Source organism: Patella vulgata, chromosome 1, assembly GCF_932274485.2.
Source record: "Patella vulgata chromosome 1, xgPatVulg1.2, whole genome shotgun sequence".
Lineage (NCBI taxonomy): Eukaryota > Metazoa > Mollusca > Gastropoda > Patellidae > Patella > Patella vulgata.
Window position 1 is genome coordinate 31684253 of NC_065879.2, and position 18056 is coordinate 31702308.

The following is an 18056-nucleotide window of genomic DNA, read 5'->3' on the forward strand; positions in this document are numbered from 1 at the left end:
GTTCTGTTGTTGGAGGTAACCTGTAACGATCCTGGCCCTGTGACATCTTGCGTTGTCATCCTGGAAGATGAAACGGCGGCCATGACGTCGTGCGAACGGCACAACATGGACTGCCAAGATGTTGTCCCGGTAGTACTGGCCTGTAACACGCCCTGCAACAACATGTAAAGCCGTTCTTCCAGCAACAGTGATGCCTCCCCACACCATAACAGAACCACCCCCAAATCGATCATGTCTGATGACGTTAACGTCTTGGAAGCGCTCGTTTCGACGACGCCACACCCTCCTACGTCTGTCCAAAAAATCAACAGTGAACCTTGACTCATCTGAAAACATCACATTGCTCCAGCGTCGATTATCCCAGTGTTGACGATCCCTACACCAACGACGTCTTGCCTGAATGTGATGATCTCTCAAACAAGGGAAGACGTCGGGCGCGAAGGTGACCCCTATGCAGTCGATTCCGAATCGTCTGGCCACTCACTCTCACACCAGTGTCTGGTTGAAGACGAGCGCTGATCTGATTTGCTGTGATGACACGATTTCTCAAGGCCAAGGTACGGATAAATCGATCCTGGGCTTGAGTTGTCGCCCTTGGTCGACCTGAGCGTGGTCTGTCCTGTACAGATTGTGTATCACGGTATCTGGACCATAGCCTGCTTATGACAGACTGAGAAACATTCATCGTCCGCGCCACAACCGCCTGTGTTGTGCCGATCTGTAGCATGCCAAGGGCACGTAACCTTTCATTTTGGGTAAGCCGACGCATATCAAAATTTGTTTTCTGGTCACTAAAACAATTAAACTGATGTTTCCACCCTGGAATTCAATGCCACAATGACTGTAACATTCAAAGTCAGAGTCGTGCAAATCTTGGGTTGGACCCCCATGATGATCCCAAGCATCACATGCATTCCATGCGGTAGCTATTGGTGCGTTTGGGCGTCACATGTAACTGGAAATGTTTCTTCTGTTAGGTTCTATAGTGACTTTTTTCGTAGTCATTTGCATATTTTAGTATTATGCCCCCAAAATCAAATATCCCCTACTTTTTTTGAATAGTATATTAAGGCAAGGCAATCTTATACCCAGACACTACAGACAAGGAAAACTGAAGTTTTGACTTATTCCAAAAATTATCAGAGGTTTTCATACGACAAGTTTATTAGTGTCTTTAGCTCAAAATTAACCAATTATCGTTGTACTTTCTAAAATATCAATGTCGTATGATCTATAGCTCGTCTCACACCATTTGTGAGGAGAATAGTGCAGAATTGCGCGCGTCGAACTAGTGATACCAAGTCGTATAGTCTACCCAGCGCAAGCTAGATCATTATCTTTGATTCAATAAATCGTGTCCGTATGGGTCCTTGCCAGTGGGAGGAAAGCGGGGGTCTCATCCGGTTAGGCTTGCTGCGTATCACAAACATGGGATCGAAACCACGAGACTTGATTGAATATAAAAAAACATGGCCACTCGAATACGACCCCCCCCCCCCCCCTGCCCCGCCCGTCCGCCCCATCCCGTCTCCGTAAGGTGTGTTGTGACCTCTTCGTTCTGCTCGCGACTTTTCCAAGTTAACCAAATTAAAAAGAAATATACTCTCATTATTTTATGGTTTTGATTTAAAATGTCCTTGTGGTGTAGACTATCCGTAACAGTTGTTTACAATGTAACGTAGACCGTGAGACGCGGAAGGGGAGTAAAATAATATTCATTTCGGCATGAAGTGAACTAAACATTCGTAGTCCTGCTTGTTTTACTAACAATACAGCAAATTATCTTTGTTATTATTTAATTACGCATAGTATATTTTTAGAACAATAACAATTGCGACGTGCATGTTATTGTGGGATGTATATTGTTGGGTGGTTGTAGGGGGCAACTTTTTCCTAGTCTTGTCAGGTATAATTTTTTTGTGTAAAAATTGCATTAATTTTATCGGAGTACGTGCTTGTTCATTTTGACATCGGGGTTAATGATATTGGGTGTGCGCTAATTATCTTATTATTAAGGCGATCTCGGTAATTATAAGACAGCGGCACCATTGGTTCCGGAATCTCTAAAATTTAGTCACTGTCTTTTCGAATCAGGTGAGTGAAAGGCAGCGCTCCAGGTGATAGATTTGAAAGGGGTTATTCATTTAAAAGAAGGTATAAAAGTACCAGGACGAGTTAAAAATTTACCAGATCTTTCTTCCTGCAAGTAGAATAGCAGTAACGGATTACTGTGGGACAACATGAAGACTTTTGTAGTAAGTTTATTTTTGACACTTGGCTTATATTTCATAAGAACAATTCGAAAATAAGTTAAAGACTTTTATATCGATGTTATTCTTTGACCATTAGAACCCTTAAATGTTTTACGCCAGTCTCGGATATTTTAGACGCTTTAGCCATTAACGATTACAAGTCAAAAGTTTATTTTTTTTATATATTTTTGAAGAGATAGGTTATATCCAATCCAGTTTACTCAACACAATTTAGTTTAAATTAATTGCGCAAAGCAATTGTTAGAATTTTAATTGTTATTAGCCATTTAAATATAAACTGGATTTTTCTTAGACTTTTTTCCCATTGAAAATAATACTTGGGCCCAGCAGTACCTATGCAGTACCTATGCAGTCCAACCCACTCTTACTCTGTTTCTGATAAATGGTATCGGAAATCTTGGGTGTTTTAATAAGCAATCTTGGCAATATTTTGTTTTTAGTGCACAACTACGTTTGGTTTCAAAATATCTTCAAACCACAACCACTTACGCGCTTTTATCTCAGATTAGTTGTTAGTGCATAGGCATGGGGGTGGGGTGGGGGGGGCAGCTGCTCCCCTAACTTTCGGGAAATCTGGCTTTTCGGGCAGATGGATAAAATGAAAACAAAAATTATTATTTCATCTATAAGTTGGCAACAAAAAGTGCCCGAGATCTAATAAAACACTAATTTTACTTTTCTTTTAATGGAATACCACGAATTTTCTACTGAATTGACTATGGATTAAACATTTTGCCTTCAGGGGTCACTTTACTTTGTCCGATATTTTTCGGTCATCAATTATTATTTGTAAATTTAGCAGCAAAAGTCCAATTATATAGTTGGAATTCAAGTCGGCATATAGTGGGATTTCGGTTGCGGGCTAGAATAGTACAAAAAATGCATTTGCGGCGGTGTATCACGGTGGCTCCATGGCGCCCCGTGCTGTCGATCGGCGCCGCCGTTTGTAACCCTAAGTTTTCTCGGGCATTTTAGGTTTTGCCCCGCCTCACCCCCCCCCCCCCTAACACTGATCAAGCCTGTACGTCTATGTCCGCTTTATTTTTAGGCAGTGACTATTGTGTTGAGATAATAGATCTATCCGTTCCAAAATGAAAAACACAACACCAAAACCTTTAAAAGAACTCATCGTAACCGTGATCAAACATTTTCTTATGGTCAGATGCTTAGTTTACTAATTAATTTGAAACATGAACTCTTTTTTTCTCTTCAGATTTATCTCAGCCTTTCCCTGTCTGCCTTAACTTTTATTCGGGCAATTAGAGTTTCCCCCGAAGCGCGGGAAAATGAGGTCCTATTATCTCGACATCGAAGACAAGGATATTACAATAATGGCTACGATCGATACCAACAACAACGTGAACAGCAACAGCAAGCATATGATCAGCAGCAGCAAGCATACGATCAACAACAACAAGCATATGAAGAGGAGCGAAAACAAGAGCAGCAGTACGAGGAAGAACGACAACAACAAGAACAACAATATGAACAAGAACAGGAACAACAGAGAGAAGAGCAACAGCAGCGATATCAACAGGAATACAGTGGTGGGTATGGACGGTACAAGAGAGCCGCTGCATATGCTCTTGCACGGTTGAGAAGAAACGTCCAACAGACCCAAAATAGCTACTTCCGTGACAATCCATCCGGCGCACCTGCTGATTCCAACTATGCTTCACAGCAATACCAACAAAATTACCCCACCGCCCAGCCTGCATCCGCACCTGTCCTTCCAGTGGCAGTATATGAGGTTAATTTCAGTGTTTGTAGATACCTCCTGGAAGTTATTATTAGCCTGCTAAGTCAAATAAATGACGACAGTCAAACAGTAATGCCTATCCAGACAGCCGACCCACTACCCCTGCAACCCGGACTTGTGGTGGCCACAGCTACGCCTCTGATAAATCCCGACGGTTCAAAATCGATTGTCCAAGCAGACACTGCTCAAATCCAAATGTCCGATGACTCAGATGGTGTCCAAGCACCACTTGCTGATGATACCGACCTTATGATTGATGTCAGTTAAACTTTTTCACAATTGATGTTATCTGTTTCTAAGAATAATATGCTTTTTAATATGCATAACTTGCAATCTTGATTTCATATTTTAAGTACTATTTTATATTTAACTACATGTATCTGTATCCAATATATTTCCTGAGCACGATCCATATGCCATGCAAATGGGTTTGTAACCTCCTGAAAATGTACAATAATTCTACATAAAAAAAATCCTTGCAAGGCCCCTGCATAAATCTATCTGTACATTAAAAAGTGTTACTATTGTATAGAGTAGAAGCTTATATGTAATGATAAAAATCCACTAACTGTTAAACATTGTTTTGTCCAATTCTGATATTTGATATACTTTAAGTTAACTAATAATAATCTACTTACCACATAAAGTGGCGCTGACTATATTAATTATGCTTTGCAATTCTTACCGACTTTAAAATAATACTTTTCTTTTTAACTGAAAACGTCTGTTTTACTTTCTTTTAGTTCTGTAACTCTGGGCCTGTATGCATATAAAGATACATTCTTCATCTAATACCGTTATTAAACCTTGTGTAATATACATAAATACAGAAACCAAATATCAGGGGCTTTGTATGCACACGGCCTATACGCCATGACGGAATATCTCTGCATCAGTCTGCTTAACCCGTCTCCGAAAAAGAAACCAAGAGCATAGTTTTTTCCACTCTGTCTATTTATACACAATTCTTCCTTCTCTCCCTTTCTTCTCACCTTTGTTTGTTGTTGGGTGAGTTGACGTTGATTCACTAACCAGGAGGTTCGGGCCCAGAAAGAACCCTTGAGAGTTGGAAGGTAATTGCTGTTCGGGCAAAAGTTCCCCCAAAGCACACAGCATGACGTATGTCCGTCTTCATTAGCCCGACTGGAGCAGAAAAGGTGGACGCTAAAACCCATTTCTATCATTTTTATTCATTCATTCACTATAGTTGTTGTTTTCTGGGTTCTAAGCTGTATGTGGAAGGATAAGAATGGTGTGGCATGCCGAAACCCTAGATCCATAACATTGACGTCATAGTGATGCAATTATTGTTAAAATCCTGGTGGTCTGTCCTTTCAAGACCTTTAGCATATTGCGACTTATTTGGCTCTTTGTGGGTTAAGAGATTAGAATCCTCTGAATGCTAAATGCTAAAAAAAATGTTAACAATCAAGTTAACAGAAAAGGAAATGTTGTTCCTTATTTCTTTTCAGAGTTTCCTCCCTTGTGCCAATAAGACATGCCCTCACTCACTCGGCAAACCTCGGTAGGGAAGGGCACTGGAATCGGCTGAGGTTTTCCGAGTGGCCCTCACTTTTTGTACACCGTTTGCTGTGTAAGACACGGTTACAGCTTCATTTGATTAAATACCCCGATAATTTTATTAGTTTTCCAAATAAAGAACGCTTTCAAAGCGAATACCAGTGTTATCTTGAGTCGAATGAATATGGGTCACCCTTTGAATTCCAACATCTAGAACGTAAAAACAACAAATATCGAGAATAATAATATTTTTAATTGAGTAGCATTTAACGATCGAGCACAATAAAAAAAAATACAACACAGTTTATATGGAAAACAATCACTGGTGTGTTCCCGTATAGCACGACGTTTCGAAACATGGAATATAATTATATCACGTATTAAACTTTCAAATGATAGCCTTTAGCCAATCACACGGCAATCAGAACAGTTTGTAAGAATAGAAGGGGATTTAGGTCTCGTCGAGATTGTACATTGTTCATTTTGACATATTTTTTTATGCTAATTGTAATATGCAATGATATATTCATCCATGGCAGACAGATCTATTTTCAATTGGTATATGCCAGTTTAGGTTTTTGATTTCATCCAAACAGCTACACGTTTCCATGTCATCATTACAAGTCTTACATCTGACAATTCAAATCAAACTGGTAAAGAACAGCGTCTAGTCGTTCGCATTGGGCGAAAAACCGAGGTCCCATGATGGAATTCAAAGTAGGCAGTAGCGTCGCTGTTCTGGCACCACCCCACCCCCATAGCACAATGCATGGAGTTTTCCCACCCGTTTTCTTCGGATCTTCTTATAGGTTTGGATTGTGCATTCTCCGACTGGAAGGCGTCGTGCCTTAGTGAGTTTTGGCTCCCCAACTTTGACTTTGAGGTCCCGTGTTCTGGCAAAATCCCCCCCAGCTCCATAGCACACTGCACGGAGTATTCTCACCTTCATTAAACCGGATGGTGCAGAAAAGTATACATCCATTTTCTTTGGGTCTTCTGGGGTTAGTTTGTTCATTCTCCGACTGGGGGCCGCGGTGCCTCAATGAGTAAGACTTTTTACTTTAAGGTCCCGTGTTAGATCCACTGTTGGTCCAACAAGGAACCAGTATAGGGCGTTAAACCCCATTTCATTACATTTTGTTCTCCGACCACGACCACGGTTTGTTCAGTTCGCTATTAATTCTCGTCGATATAACCTCCAGAAACCTCAAGCAGCTGAAATTTTATTTCTTATTTCTTTTATTTAATTTTATTTTTAAAAAAAAAAAAAAAAAAGAAATACGGGTTGAAATCATTTTCTTATTTACAGCATTTAGTGATGTAATAATTCACCCGTAACTTGTAGTTTAAAATTAAATGCGGGTTGTTATTTGTTATTACAATTTGTATTTGAAGAAGAAGTATGTAACGGTTTCTAAGTTTCAGAGATTAAAACCCCTCAGAACATTAAGAATGTTATTTCTAGATAAAGAAAAACGATCAACAAGATACAAGAACCGATTCCTTTCGGGACTTATTTATCATCATATACATGTAGTTCCATTACAACACGCCCGTCTTCTTTAGCAGAAATGTAGGACAATAAACCCAATTATAGTTCTATTACAATATCCCCGTCTTTATTTGCCCGGGTGGAGCAGAATTGTAAGACGTTAAACCCCATTTCATTCCGCATGTTTATTTTCAATAATTTGCCTGTGTGCAGGGTCTTTAGCGGTGGGAAGGAAAGAGGAGCACTCGGAGAAAAACCCACATATTTTTAAAACCACTACAAATGTTTGTCATTATAACCAACGTCTTTTATTACAATAGGATACCATGTAAACAAAGTTTGATAATTATAAATTGTTCTATCCGATTTTGTTGAAACTTGAAATGTAGGTTTATAACCTAAAGATCTCGGTTCCTTTCGATATTTGCACATATCGGACCGTAACTTCCTGAATTATGGCCCCTGATTGTACGAAAAATCGCGTTTTTAGCTTGTGGACTCTATAGAGGTCATAATTTTGATCCGATTTAAGAAAAACGTATTATTATATCACCGTTACACCCTAAGGACGACTGAGTTCGAATTTCGTGAAAATCGGCCCAAAACTGACAGACAAAATGGCCGCCCTTCGTTCTCAAATAGCGTAAAAATATGGTATATCAAAGTTGTGGAGCCTATAGAGATCACAATTTTTATCCGATTTTGTTGGGGTTTTTTTGCCATAAATAATTACCTCCGGAATTTACAGCTGGATCTTTCAAATCAAAGTTTATGTAATACTTTCATGTATTTAGTGTATGCTTTTTAGAGGGCATTCTCATAGTTTTTAGCAATATTATTATGTGGATATCTTATGTACACAGTAAACATAGCAAAATGATAAAACACGTGTCCAAGATGGCAACTACTGATTCAACTATAGAAATTGTTTTAATTGGTAAATATAGATCACTTGCCAATAATTTGCACTGAATCAAAATAATCGACACATTCACTTGCGTTGCTATTAAACCTGTCTGTGTATCATTCAAATAAAACGGTTAAAAGTGTTTCGGAATGCAGCAGAGAAGATGGGCTAAAAATCACCACGTGGCAGATTCAAGAAGTAACAACATATACTGTGGAAGTAACTTTAGGGCTGTTTGCCACAGAAACTCTGATTTGTTGCATAGCCGACATCAAAGTGACGTATATACACATCTGGGTCTTGGGAGGGGGTGGGGGCTAATCAGAAACCCCACTTTATAACACAATAAAATGTTAATAATGAGCCGATGCTCATAACCACAGTTATGGCTATGCAGGTGACCACAAGAACTTCTTTATCTTGACAAAATTGACCTATTTGTATTTTGCATATTCATAAATGATAAAAACACCATTAACTGTATTATAATCGCCAAATTATATTCTGAACAGTTTAATATAAAACAACAAGAGTATACTTTACAGTGTAACACTCACACTTATAAATAATGACAGAAATATTTATATCTACATTATATATACATTAGCCGGGTGTAGCGATTAGATATAACAAACTAATGTTTCTGTAGCAATAACAGTAATGTCAACGTGTGCTATATACCTATGAAGCACGGTTTACGATATCTGTTTTTGTAAATCGAGTATAAATAGTTAGAACCACATCTCATCGTTTATTTGTAATAGGCTACTCTGTGGCAATTATGTAACATAATTGTGTAATTTGGATCGCTGATGTTAAAACTAAACATTCTTGTATTTCAAACATTACTTAGAAAAAACTGTTATGTCTGGTTTCTGGCTTGTTAACGTACAATAATGGGTGGATGTAGGAAGTGATAGACCCGAGGTCATGCCGTGATATATATATGAAATGATTTTTCTGGTTATTGGGCTATAAAGAAATAGATTCATTTTGTTTCTAAGAAAGACGGCGGCTGTCTATCAATCAACAAATCTTGGCGCAAAAAGGCTGATTTTAAGAAGGTATCAATGACCGAATATTACTTTAATTTTAGAATTAAAGTGCTTGTGAGTTTACTTCAAGATTTTGCCAGATAGTGATTCAACTAAGTTTTCGTCTTCTAAATCAATACGACAAGGGGAGCAAACGTACTTTTTGTCTTTCAATTGCGGAGCATCTAAAATCCATTATTTCTTTGTTATGAATTTCTAACACTCATTTGACCAACTTTTCAAATATCTACTACCTCTTGTGTAGGCGATATGGCGTATGCATATCTGGTGGCGTTGTTTAATTTTTCTGTTGATTAATGAGATGATTCGTGTGTTGTAAGAATTGAGAGCTCTTGTGCATGTGTGGCTTACGAAAGTGTGTCTGTGGTAATTCCACCAGGCAATTAAATAATGTAAAGAAATCCAGAAGCACTATATGTAAATAGCAAACCTTGTAACACATTAAGGTTATTAACGTAGCATTAAAATAATAACAACTTTCATCCCACCCTATTCTTAATATAAACAATTTATAATTGTCTACACAACTCTGTTTATGAAAGTTGAGAGAGAATCCACGCACCATTCTCCTTAACCCACTCTTGAAAAGACTTGACATCGGGATAGAGAGTCTTGGTTTTTGAGACATTATATTGAGTATCTACTCGCAGTAGAAAATTAAATATATTTGCCCAATCTCTGCTGCCTGGAAATTCTTTCTGTCGATAATCATTTATGGAGATCTGAAAACATATATAAGATCGCATTAAATGGTGTATCCTCTTACAGAAAGGAAATTGGGCAAAACGTCCTACTTTTTTCTCTACCATCTTGCATGGTTACTGAAATGGGCACACGCCATCAATATCGATGAGGGAAAATTTTCCCCGCCAGCAGCTTGCAGCTCTTTCAAAAATATATTTAGACTCTTATTTTTAAATGTTAAACAGAGTGGTATGTTAATATTCTATTCCATTAGAGACAGTTATGTGCCATCAACTCCACCAATCCTATAACGATCGAAAGTTTGCATTACTTCCGGCTGATTTCATGCCGCCATTTTTTCTTGTTATATTTTGTCTAAAGATATCTCCGTTCTATCCACGAACATCGCGGCCAAGATGGTATCAAATCTAAGTAGTTTGTTCTATTCGCCAAAATTACAATCTAGAGAAAAGTCATATTTTTTTTCTTTTAAATTATATAATGAAAATATTTATTGTCCTTTGTCCGCATTGTATCTTTAATTTCGCTGAGTAGCCTATAGAAGTTGGGCCGAACATGGAACAGTTTTATAATGGGTCTAAACTTATAAAAGGCTTACTTGATCCACAACGTAATAAAAAAAATCTACCTGCTTTTCTCGAAACATTTTAGGTTTCATGTTTATATTCAATATGGCGGCTACTTCTGCTATGGTTAGTTTATCGCCTGAGATACTGATTGTTTTGTTGATATACTGTGATTTATTATCCAATATAGATTTAACTATACCACCAATATCATCTACACTAATTAGATCTATTGGAGTTAATCCCATCGGTATCTCTGAAATTGAATTTATAATAATTAATGGGATTTTGAACAACACCACATCTGGTTTCCTGGATAAATGTGGATATATGCAGCGCTATAATTTGATTACTTTCAGAATGTTATAAATACTGTTTTCAAGGCAATGTATAATACCCTTCAGCAGCATTCGTCGTCAAGTGCATTTTTTTTTTAGAAAAGTGGGGCAAATGCCTTCCCGAACTGCCCCGTCCGCCTTACCATTAGGTTCACAAGGTTTCGAGATCGAACTGCCACCATCTTTATAAGCCAATAGTAGCTATTCTTGAACATTTGATGACATTCGAGCAAAAACTTAACTCACTGTATATAGAGTGAGTAGTGAATATGAAAATAAGCGTATATCAACAGTCGTATCAGTCAGGGGCAACAACTATAAAACTGCTGTTGAAAAAAAATCAATGGTTTACCAATTACTGTACCCGAAATAAGCTAGTTTACAAACTTTTCCTAAATACTCCATAAAAGCCCGGGAAAATAACTGATAATGTATTTTTGATATAAGGCTCATTGTTCGTAACCCTATCCCATGTACTCATATGAAATATTGCTTTAGGCCTATAGAAAACGGTTTAATTTGGATATTCATCGCAGTATACGCTTGTTTTGGCCCTATGGACGTCAGAAGATCAAATGATTTTACCTAATTGATAAGTGTTGTTTTGGACTTTTTCTGGTTTTAGAACACCGAAAAAATCTTGATAAACAAACGGGACCATAATGCAAGTCAATGGTAAGTTTTTCACTTTCATATAGTCTTCAATCTCTGCTTTAGTCACCCACTGTCGAACTTGGACACCTTTAACTTTCTGGGTATGAACCTGTGTACTAAAAACTATATGTCCAATATTTGAAATAGCGCATGCGTCAGCGATGCGGCGTCCAAGTTTTATTTCGTTTTCAACACAAAATGGATCAGAAATGTCGGTGTTTGTTAAAACGAAACATTCTTCCACGTCAGCTATGGCAGCACATATATCATCAACATCTTTGAAGCTACATTCACATAGTTCAACACCTTCGTTTTTCATACTCAGAGACATTTGTGATGTCACATCAGAAGTGATGGCGCGCACCTGTATATCCTTGTCACGTGCAAGAAATCTGGCGACAGCCTCGCCTTGAATGATGTCGGTGCCAAACACGGCTATTGTTCTTTTCTCTGGCATATTTTCTGAAAAATAAACGTTAACAAGCAATTAACCGATTGGTTATAAAAATAATAGTCAAGATTCATTATTGGTACCTCGAAGTACACGAAGTATTGGGTCTTATAGGTATATGTAGAAAATCAATGCCATAAAGGCGCAAAAAAATAAGGACACGATTTTAAATAGATTTAAAGTTGACGAGGGCTTACACAGCCCATCCATTAAATTTACATCATATAACCCTTTAGTGTTCTTGTTTGACGCGTAGAAAAGGACGACACTAAACCCTATTTCATATCATTTCATAATTGACCGTCAGCAGATGACGCCAATCCATATGCCTAAACAGTGCGATTCTTTTGGCGTGGGGTGGGTGCCTTTGGATAATTTTCCCCGTTATTCTTCCATTTTAGGATTTTAAGTCATCGGTTCTATTATTATCAGTTATGTCTTGACACATTAAGACCGCCTTGTTTATTGTGTGCCTGTTGGTTATAACATATATCTATTATAGGTAGTTCTATATGTTTATCAAGTCAACTGTAACTTACAATAGAGAAGCCAACACTATACCCGTTCTTATATTTATTGTGTGATTGGGTTTTGATAGAGTTCCATATAAAAGCTAAAGAATAGTCAAGTTGAGATTGTATAGTAACAAGATGTTTAATTAACTTATAGTATATATCGTTAGACAGTCTCGAAACCAGTTTTCTTTTGCTAATGCATCGATTTGGCAGCTATAAGGACAATGGGTTTTCGATAATGCTTGTTGTGGTCATACATAGCAGGTATAAACTTATTGACCACTATCACTAAAGAGTAAAAGACCTATTATATTACCGGTACGCTTATATTTTGGTATGCCTATGCAGGTCTTCAACAAAGTAAGATTTGATCACACGTTCTCACCGCATTCTAAGCCAAGAAATATATAAATATAAAGTGTATTAAGTGTTCCCTCTAAAACAGGTGGGGTAAGATTTTTATCATTTCAGTCCCGAGGAATGTTATTTATTTTTCCTTTTATCTAGATGAAATAGTTTCAAATGTAGTTTGTTAACAATACCACAGGGATATTGCTTTGGAGTTATTCGAGACTCTGCAAAAATATATATAGTTTTCGATTTTATCAGTTAAGTGTGGGGGGGGGGGGGCACTTTAAATTGTATGCAAAATTTGAGACTAATCTGCCAATCCATAGTTGAGATAAAGATGTTTTATAATTCATTATACATTATAACCTACGGTTCGATAATCTGGGGATATTTTGAATATATTATGTAAAATTAATTACAAGAAATAATATCTCTTTAAACAGATGGAAAATGTATGTAAGCTGTGTATTCGATAAGATATCAAATATATTATATAGGTCTGACCGTCGAAAAGTAATACGGAGTGTAAAATACTTAACATAAGTTGGTATTCACTGAGTAAATACAAGTATCTTATGACTGTTTTCGAGTATAATATTTCATTCGTTATATTGTCAACAGCTTAGTGTATAACGTACGTCAACCAGAGATTCTGTGTATAGAATCGAAATCTTTGATATCAGAGAAGGCGAAATATTCGTTTTCTAAAAACAGATCCGAATATGTAATACGTAGATTAATTTAGACGCAGAATTTCAGTTAGCATACACACACCGTACATTGACAATTCAAGGACGCACACTACAATGAATAATTTTCGAACCTTATTAAATAATTCAATCTGTTCTTTAGCCCAATTTTGGCTCAATCGCCGGGGGATAGGTCTGCCTTTTCCCTTTATAATGATTCCATAGTTTAACAGGCTGCCGTCATGAATGGTTGAAATTTAGGAATAAAACATCCATGCCATGACAATGTTATCCAATTTTACCCAACGCTATATCACCAAGTTCCATTAAAAACTTACGCAAGATCATCAGATCGCGTAAAGCCTAAATATAAATTTAAAAGTATACCTTTTTTATTTATAAAATTACTACAATAATCTAACTCTAGTTCTAAAGAAACTGTAACATTACAAAATTACTTAAATCCCACAATATGTCACCTAAATACTACCAATGTACCCAATGACTTACATTAAATATTTTTTGTGAGTTTATTCAATAATCTCTCAACGTCTTGCTATGTTATAGGTAATTTAAGATATCAGTCTATTGGTAGAAAATAGACATCAGTCTGTTAGTAGAAAATAATCATAATACTCACTAATGTTAATAAGAAGTACTCTAAACAATCAAATATTCTAATGAAAGTCGACTTCACAAGTGTAAACCGGCCAATTTATAAGCTTACATAACCTAGACAGTAAATCTATTTCATTAAAACACACATAGAAATAACTGTAGCGACGATAAAGATCCACCTTGAGTATTGGCTATGTTTTTCTTGACAACGGTAACTCGTCAAAATGTGTACTATCAAGTTACCTGTGGTTAATCCGTGTCTGTATAACGTTCATAATGAGATTACTTATTGATCTTGTTACCGGCTATATATCGATTACAAATTGATTACCGTCTTAATCTATAATCTCAAGTTACACTCCTTAAAATGGGGAGCATTTTTTAGAGAATGCATCGAAAAACCAAACAATTAAGATTCCTGGAACTCAGATTTTGAACCAAATGCTATCAACCAGGCGAATAATGAAATGAAATGGGGTTTACCGTTCTGCTTTTGTGCTCTATTCGGGCGAATGAATACAGGCATACGCATGCAGTCTACTGTGGCCTATACCCTATTTCGTGTTCCAACAGCAAGGGTTCTTTCACGTGGATGCCAACATCCTTGTGGATAAAATATCTTTAACTGACACGGCTTATACCTTGAAGCGACATCCCCTAATTACAAGGCGGTACGAATGTTGGAAATTGTATTTAAGGGTTTTAAAAGATTAAAATTTTTAAGCCTTTATGCTAATCAGTTGTAAATTTGTAATACAATTTATATATCAAAAAACAAAAAATTGTGCATGGTTATATATCTATAAAAAACAATTGACTTCAGGGGTTGGTTCTTTTTTTAAAATGAATTATTCAACAAATCGCAAAACATATGTTAAGCATTTGGGACTAACACAATACATTTAGTTTTTTCTATATACCATCTGAACACAGGGCATGTGTCATTCGTATATTAGCCCGATAATTATCGACCACGATTGTATAACTTGCCATAGCCACAGATAGTGTTCGTGGCATAATTGGATTGGACTGGATAATTCCAAACACTTTCTTCGACTCTCAAAGAGAAAAAAACCCACCTGGTAAAGTGTGTGTGGGTCTAAATTAATAGATTACAATCAGTTTTGGTATTTAGCTTCAATAAAATTATATATAAGTGTTGCTAAAGAGAGCTGTTGGGTCATGTATAATAACGAATACCAATGAATAGACTCTGTAAATGGTAACCAAGGTGACTAGAAGAAAATAATTAATGTTAAAACAGTAAATGCATGTATGATTAATATTGATCTATATGTTATGTGCACCACATATCGATGTATGTGATATGTCTCACGTGCCAGATATAAGAAAGGGATATTGGTGACTAACAATGGTTTTGATGATATATAGAATGGTTGACAACAACCATAAGAACACGAAAGATTATACGCAAGATCAAAATTATACACTCGTTCTCCTTCTACATTATATTTATGTTCTTATTATTTATGACAATTTAATAGTCATTGCGAGTGCCTTGCGATTTTTCTATTAGTAAGTGCAGGAGGACCGCACGACACGCAAAAAAAAAAACCCCTACAAGATAAACCTGCGGACAAGACAGAATATAGACATTGCAAAAAAAAATAAACAAATATCAAATCAAGTGAATGGATCCGGGGACCAGCCGTAAGCGTCCACTGTACTGTACAGTTCCGGACCTGTAATGGTACAAGCTTCGTTCAAAATTAAAAAAAAGGCGATAGTTTGCCAGTTCACGTCATGAGCACGAACGTTAAACAATTTTAACTACAAGGGCGATAATCAGGGGCGGATTGGGCCATCGGGCGATCGCCCGAAGGGCCGGTCGGAAAAAAAAATAATTTTGTCCAATTCGTCTAAAAAACATTTTTCTGCTGAAAATTATATTGGGTGGGGGGGGTATTGGACCGGCCATGGGGCGATGATGATCATGTTGTATGTGGCCGGTGGCTTGAACGGGCCGCCACGCCATCACTAGAGTCTGGAATGGGCTGGTATAGACTTTCTGGGCCGGGTGTGCTGGGTGTTGGCCGGAATTCGGAATCCTGCATAATATGACGATATGATAATTTCACAGGTTGATGGTTGTAAATTACTTGAAGGTCGGGGTTTTTGCCTAAATTAATCGATTTATGACATATAATATTTGACAGAGATTATAATCAGATATGCCACCAAATCGCATATTTGGGGGTTATTTTTCAAAATTTTCCAGAGGGAGAGCCCCCGGACCCCCCGTCCGGGCTCCGCGGTCAGTAAAAGGGGCCGCTCCGACACGGGGGCCCAGGCCGATTCCTGGCCCCAATCCGCCCTTGGCGATAATCCGGATAGAATTTTGGAAAACGCTAAAATAATAAGTGTATTGAGCAAACGGTGGCAAAGCCCAACAACGAGAACATTCTGCAGTACGAAGGGCTAAAACCCTACTCTAATAGTAAGTGCAGAGGACAGCACTATACGTAAAACCAAAAGAGTCTAAATGTAGATTAGGTTATTTGCCCTTTCATTTAGAATTTCATTTTATTTTATTTTATTTCATATCATTTGCAATTTCATTTTGTTTCATTTCATTTCGGTTATTTCATTGTGGTTTTGTCAGATGCCCCAGCTGTGTTTTTTAAATGCATGTATTTTGTAGGTTGTAGGCGGGCGCAATATCATTATCATGTCGAAACGTAAAATTTGTATGTTTGTCATTTCTAATACCAACGTCGACTTGTTCCTGATATCAAGTAATGCGGAAATAGTTTCAAAATGCTTCTAAGTGCAGGGGGACTCTGGTGTTATTATATTATATATCTTTCCTTGAACTGTGGTGGAGCCTGAAATAAATAGTTAACACATGTGGTGACATATCACAGCACAGGGTCATGTTCCTAATTCAGGGTCGGATTTAGATGAACAGAGGCCTTAAGCCATTCCATATTGTGAGCTCCCCCCACCCCCACACCTTCATGACTAAGATGAAAGTGCGTGTTTTAAACATTGGGGGGGGGGGGGGTGGATGGCCGAATGGTTAGCACGTGCGCGCTATAACATAAGGCTTGGCATTGAGTCAGCTGGTGTGGTTTCGAATCCTCGGTTGTACGTGACAAGGAGTATAGGGTCGCCTGTCCAACCTCGTGGGTTTTCTCCGGGTCCTCCCACGGCTAAAGACCCCTACGCGCAAGCGAATTATTGAAATAAAAAATTAAACCACATGTTAGTCCCGAAATGACCTAGTTTGTGTCGAGTGGACGTTAATCCCCATTTCTCTCTCTCTTTTAAACATTGCATGGGCACAGTGCGTGTAAGAATTGCATATGACCGTGTCAAAAATATTTTACACATTGGTCGGAGGCTCCCCCACCCCCACCCCCGAGCTTATTCTGTCAAGCCTGTAAATCCGACACTGCACTAATTGCATTACGTACCTTGTTTGAATTTAAGAATTGACAGCATGGCATTTCAATCTGTGAGAGATTTATTTGTTTGTTGGCCTTGTTTTTTTGTTTTTTTTGTGCGTTTTGGGTTGTTTTTTGCCGAGGGTGTTTATGACCTGTAAGTACACACAGCTGCTGAATGACATGGCGGATAGAACATACCTACAGATATAGTGCAGAAAGTGTGAGCCCGTTAAACCATTAGGCCCCCCTATATTAAAGAAACCAATTTAACCTTTCTAGCAGTCGCCTTACTCTAACATGCTATTAAATGACAAACGTGAGGAAAATAAGTGTCAAACTTGATACGCCAGTGCTGAAAAAAATTGACGTTACAGGTATTCCCCGAAGATAAATATAAACTAATTGTTAGCCAACTAACGATGGGAATTTCCCTTTCAATTTGTGGTCCAGTCCAATACTTAGACTTGTCAAATTGTTAATGTACTTTACTGCTGCTTTTGCACAAGTATTTAGGTCGAAAACTATCACGTTATTAATTCAATTCCGCTTTCATCTCTAGTTTCGAGTAAATAGAGAATCAAGCTTCCTTTGAAAAAACTGGGCGGGTACCAGCGCGTGCCGTCAATTGTTTGCTGGACAAAAAGGAATAAATATCACTGGTTAATCACAGCTTGTCACGCCCTGAAGGATGAAAAAGTAATCTCCGCGCAGAAAATCAGTACGCAAGTAACAAAAATAAAAACGATCAAAAC

At 37.7% G+C, this 18056-nt stretch overlaps 1 protein-coding gene and 1 long non-coding RNA gene across 2 annotated transcripts; one reads left to right on the forward strand and one right to left on the reverse strand.

Moving 5' to 3' along the window:
• The first annotated feature begins 1789 nt into the window (after positions 1-1789).
• Positions 1790-4753, forward strand: LOC126822737 (uncharacterized). The gene is made up of 2 exons (XR_007680978.2): positions 1790-2255; positions 3487-4753. It is a non-coding gene; the product is annotated as an uncharacterized LOC126822737 (long non-coding RNA).
• A 3679-nt stretch (positions 4754-8432) lies between these two features.
• Positions 8433-14061, reverse strand: LOC126823768 (nmrA-like family domain-containing protein 1). Its single transcript, XM_050552742.2, has 4 exons — positions 13917-14061; positions 11202-11732; positions 10341-10534; positions 8433-9729 (listed from the first exon to the last, which is right to left on the reverse strand). The coding sequence occupies exons 2-4, from the start codon at positions 11725-11727 to the stop codon at positions 9541-9543; spliced, it is 909 nt and encodes a 302-aa protein (XP_050408699.1). The 5' UTR covers positions 11728-11732; positions 13917-14061; the 3' UTR covers positions 8433-9540.
• Positions 14062-18056: the final 3995 nt, after the last annotated feature.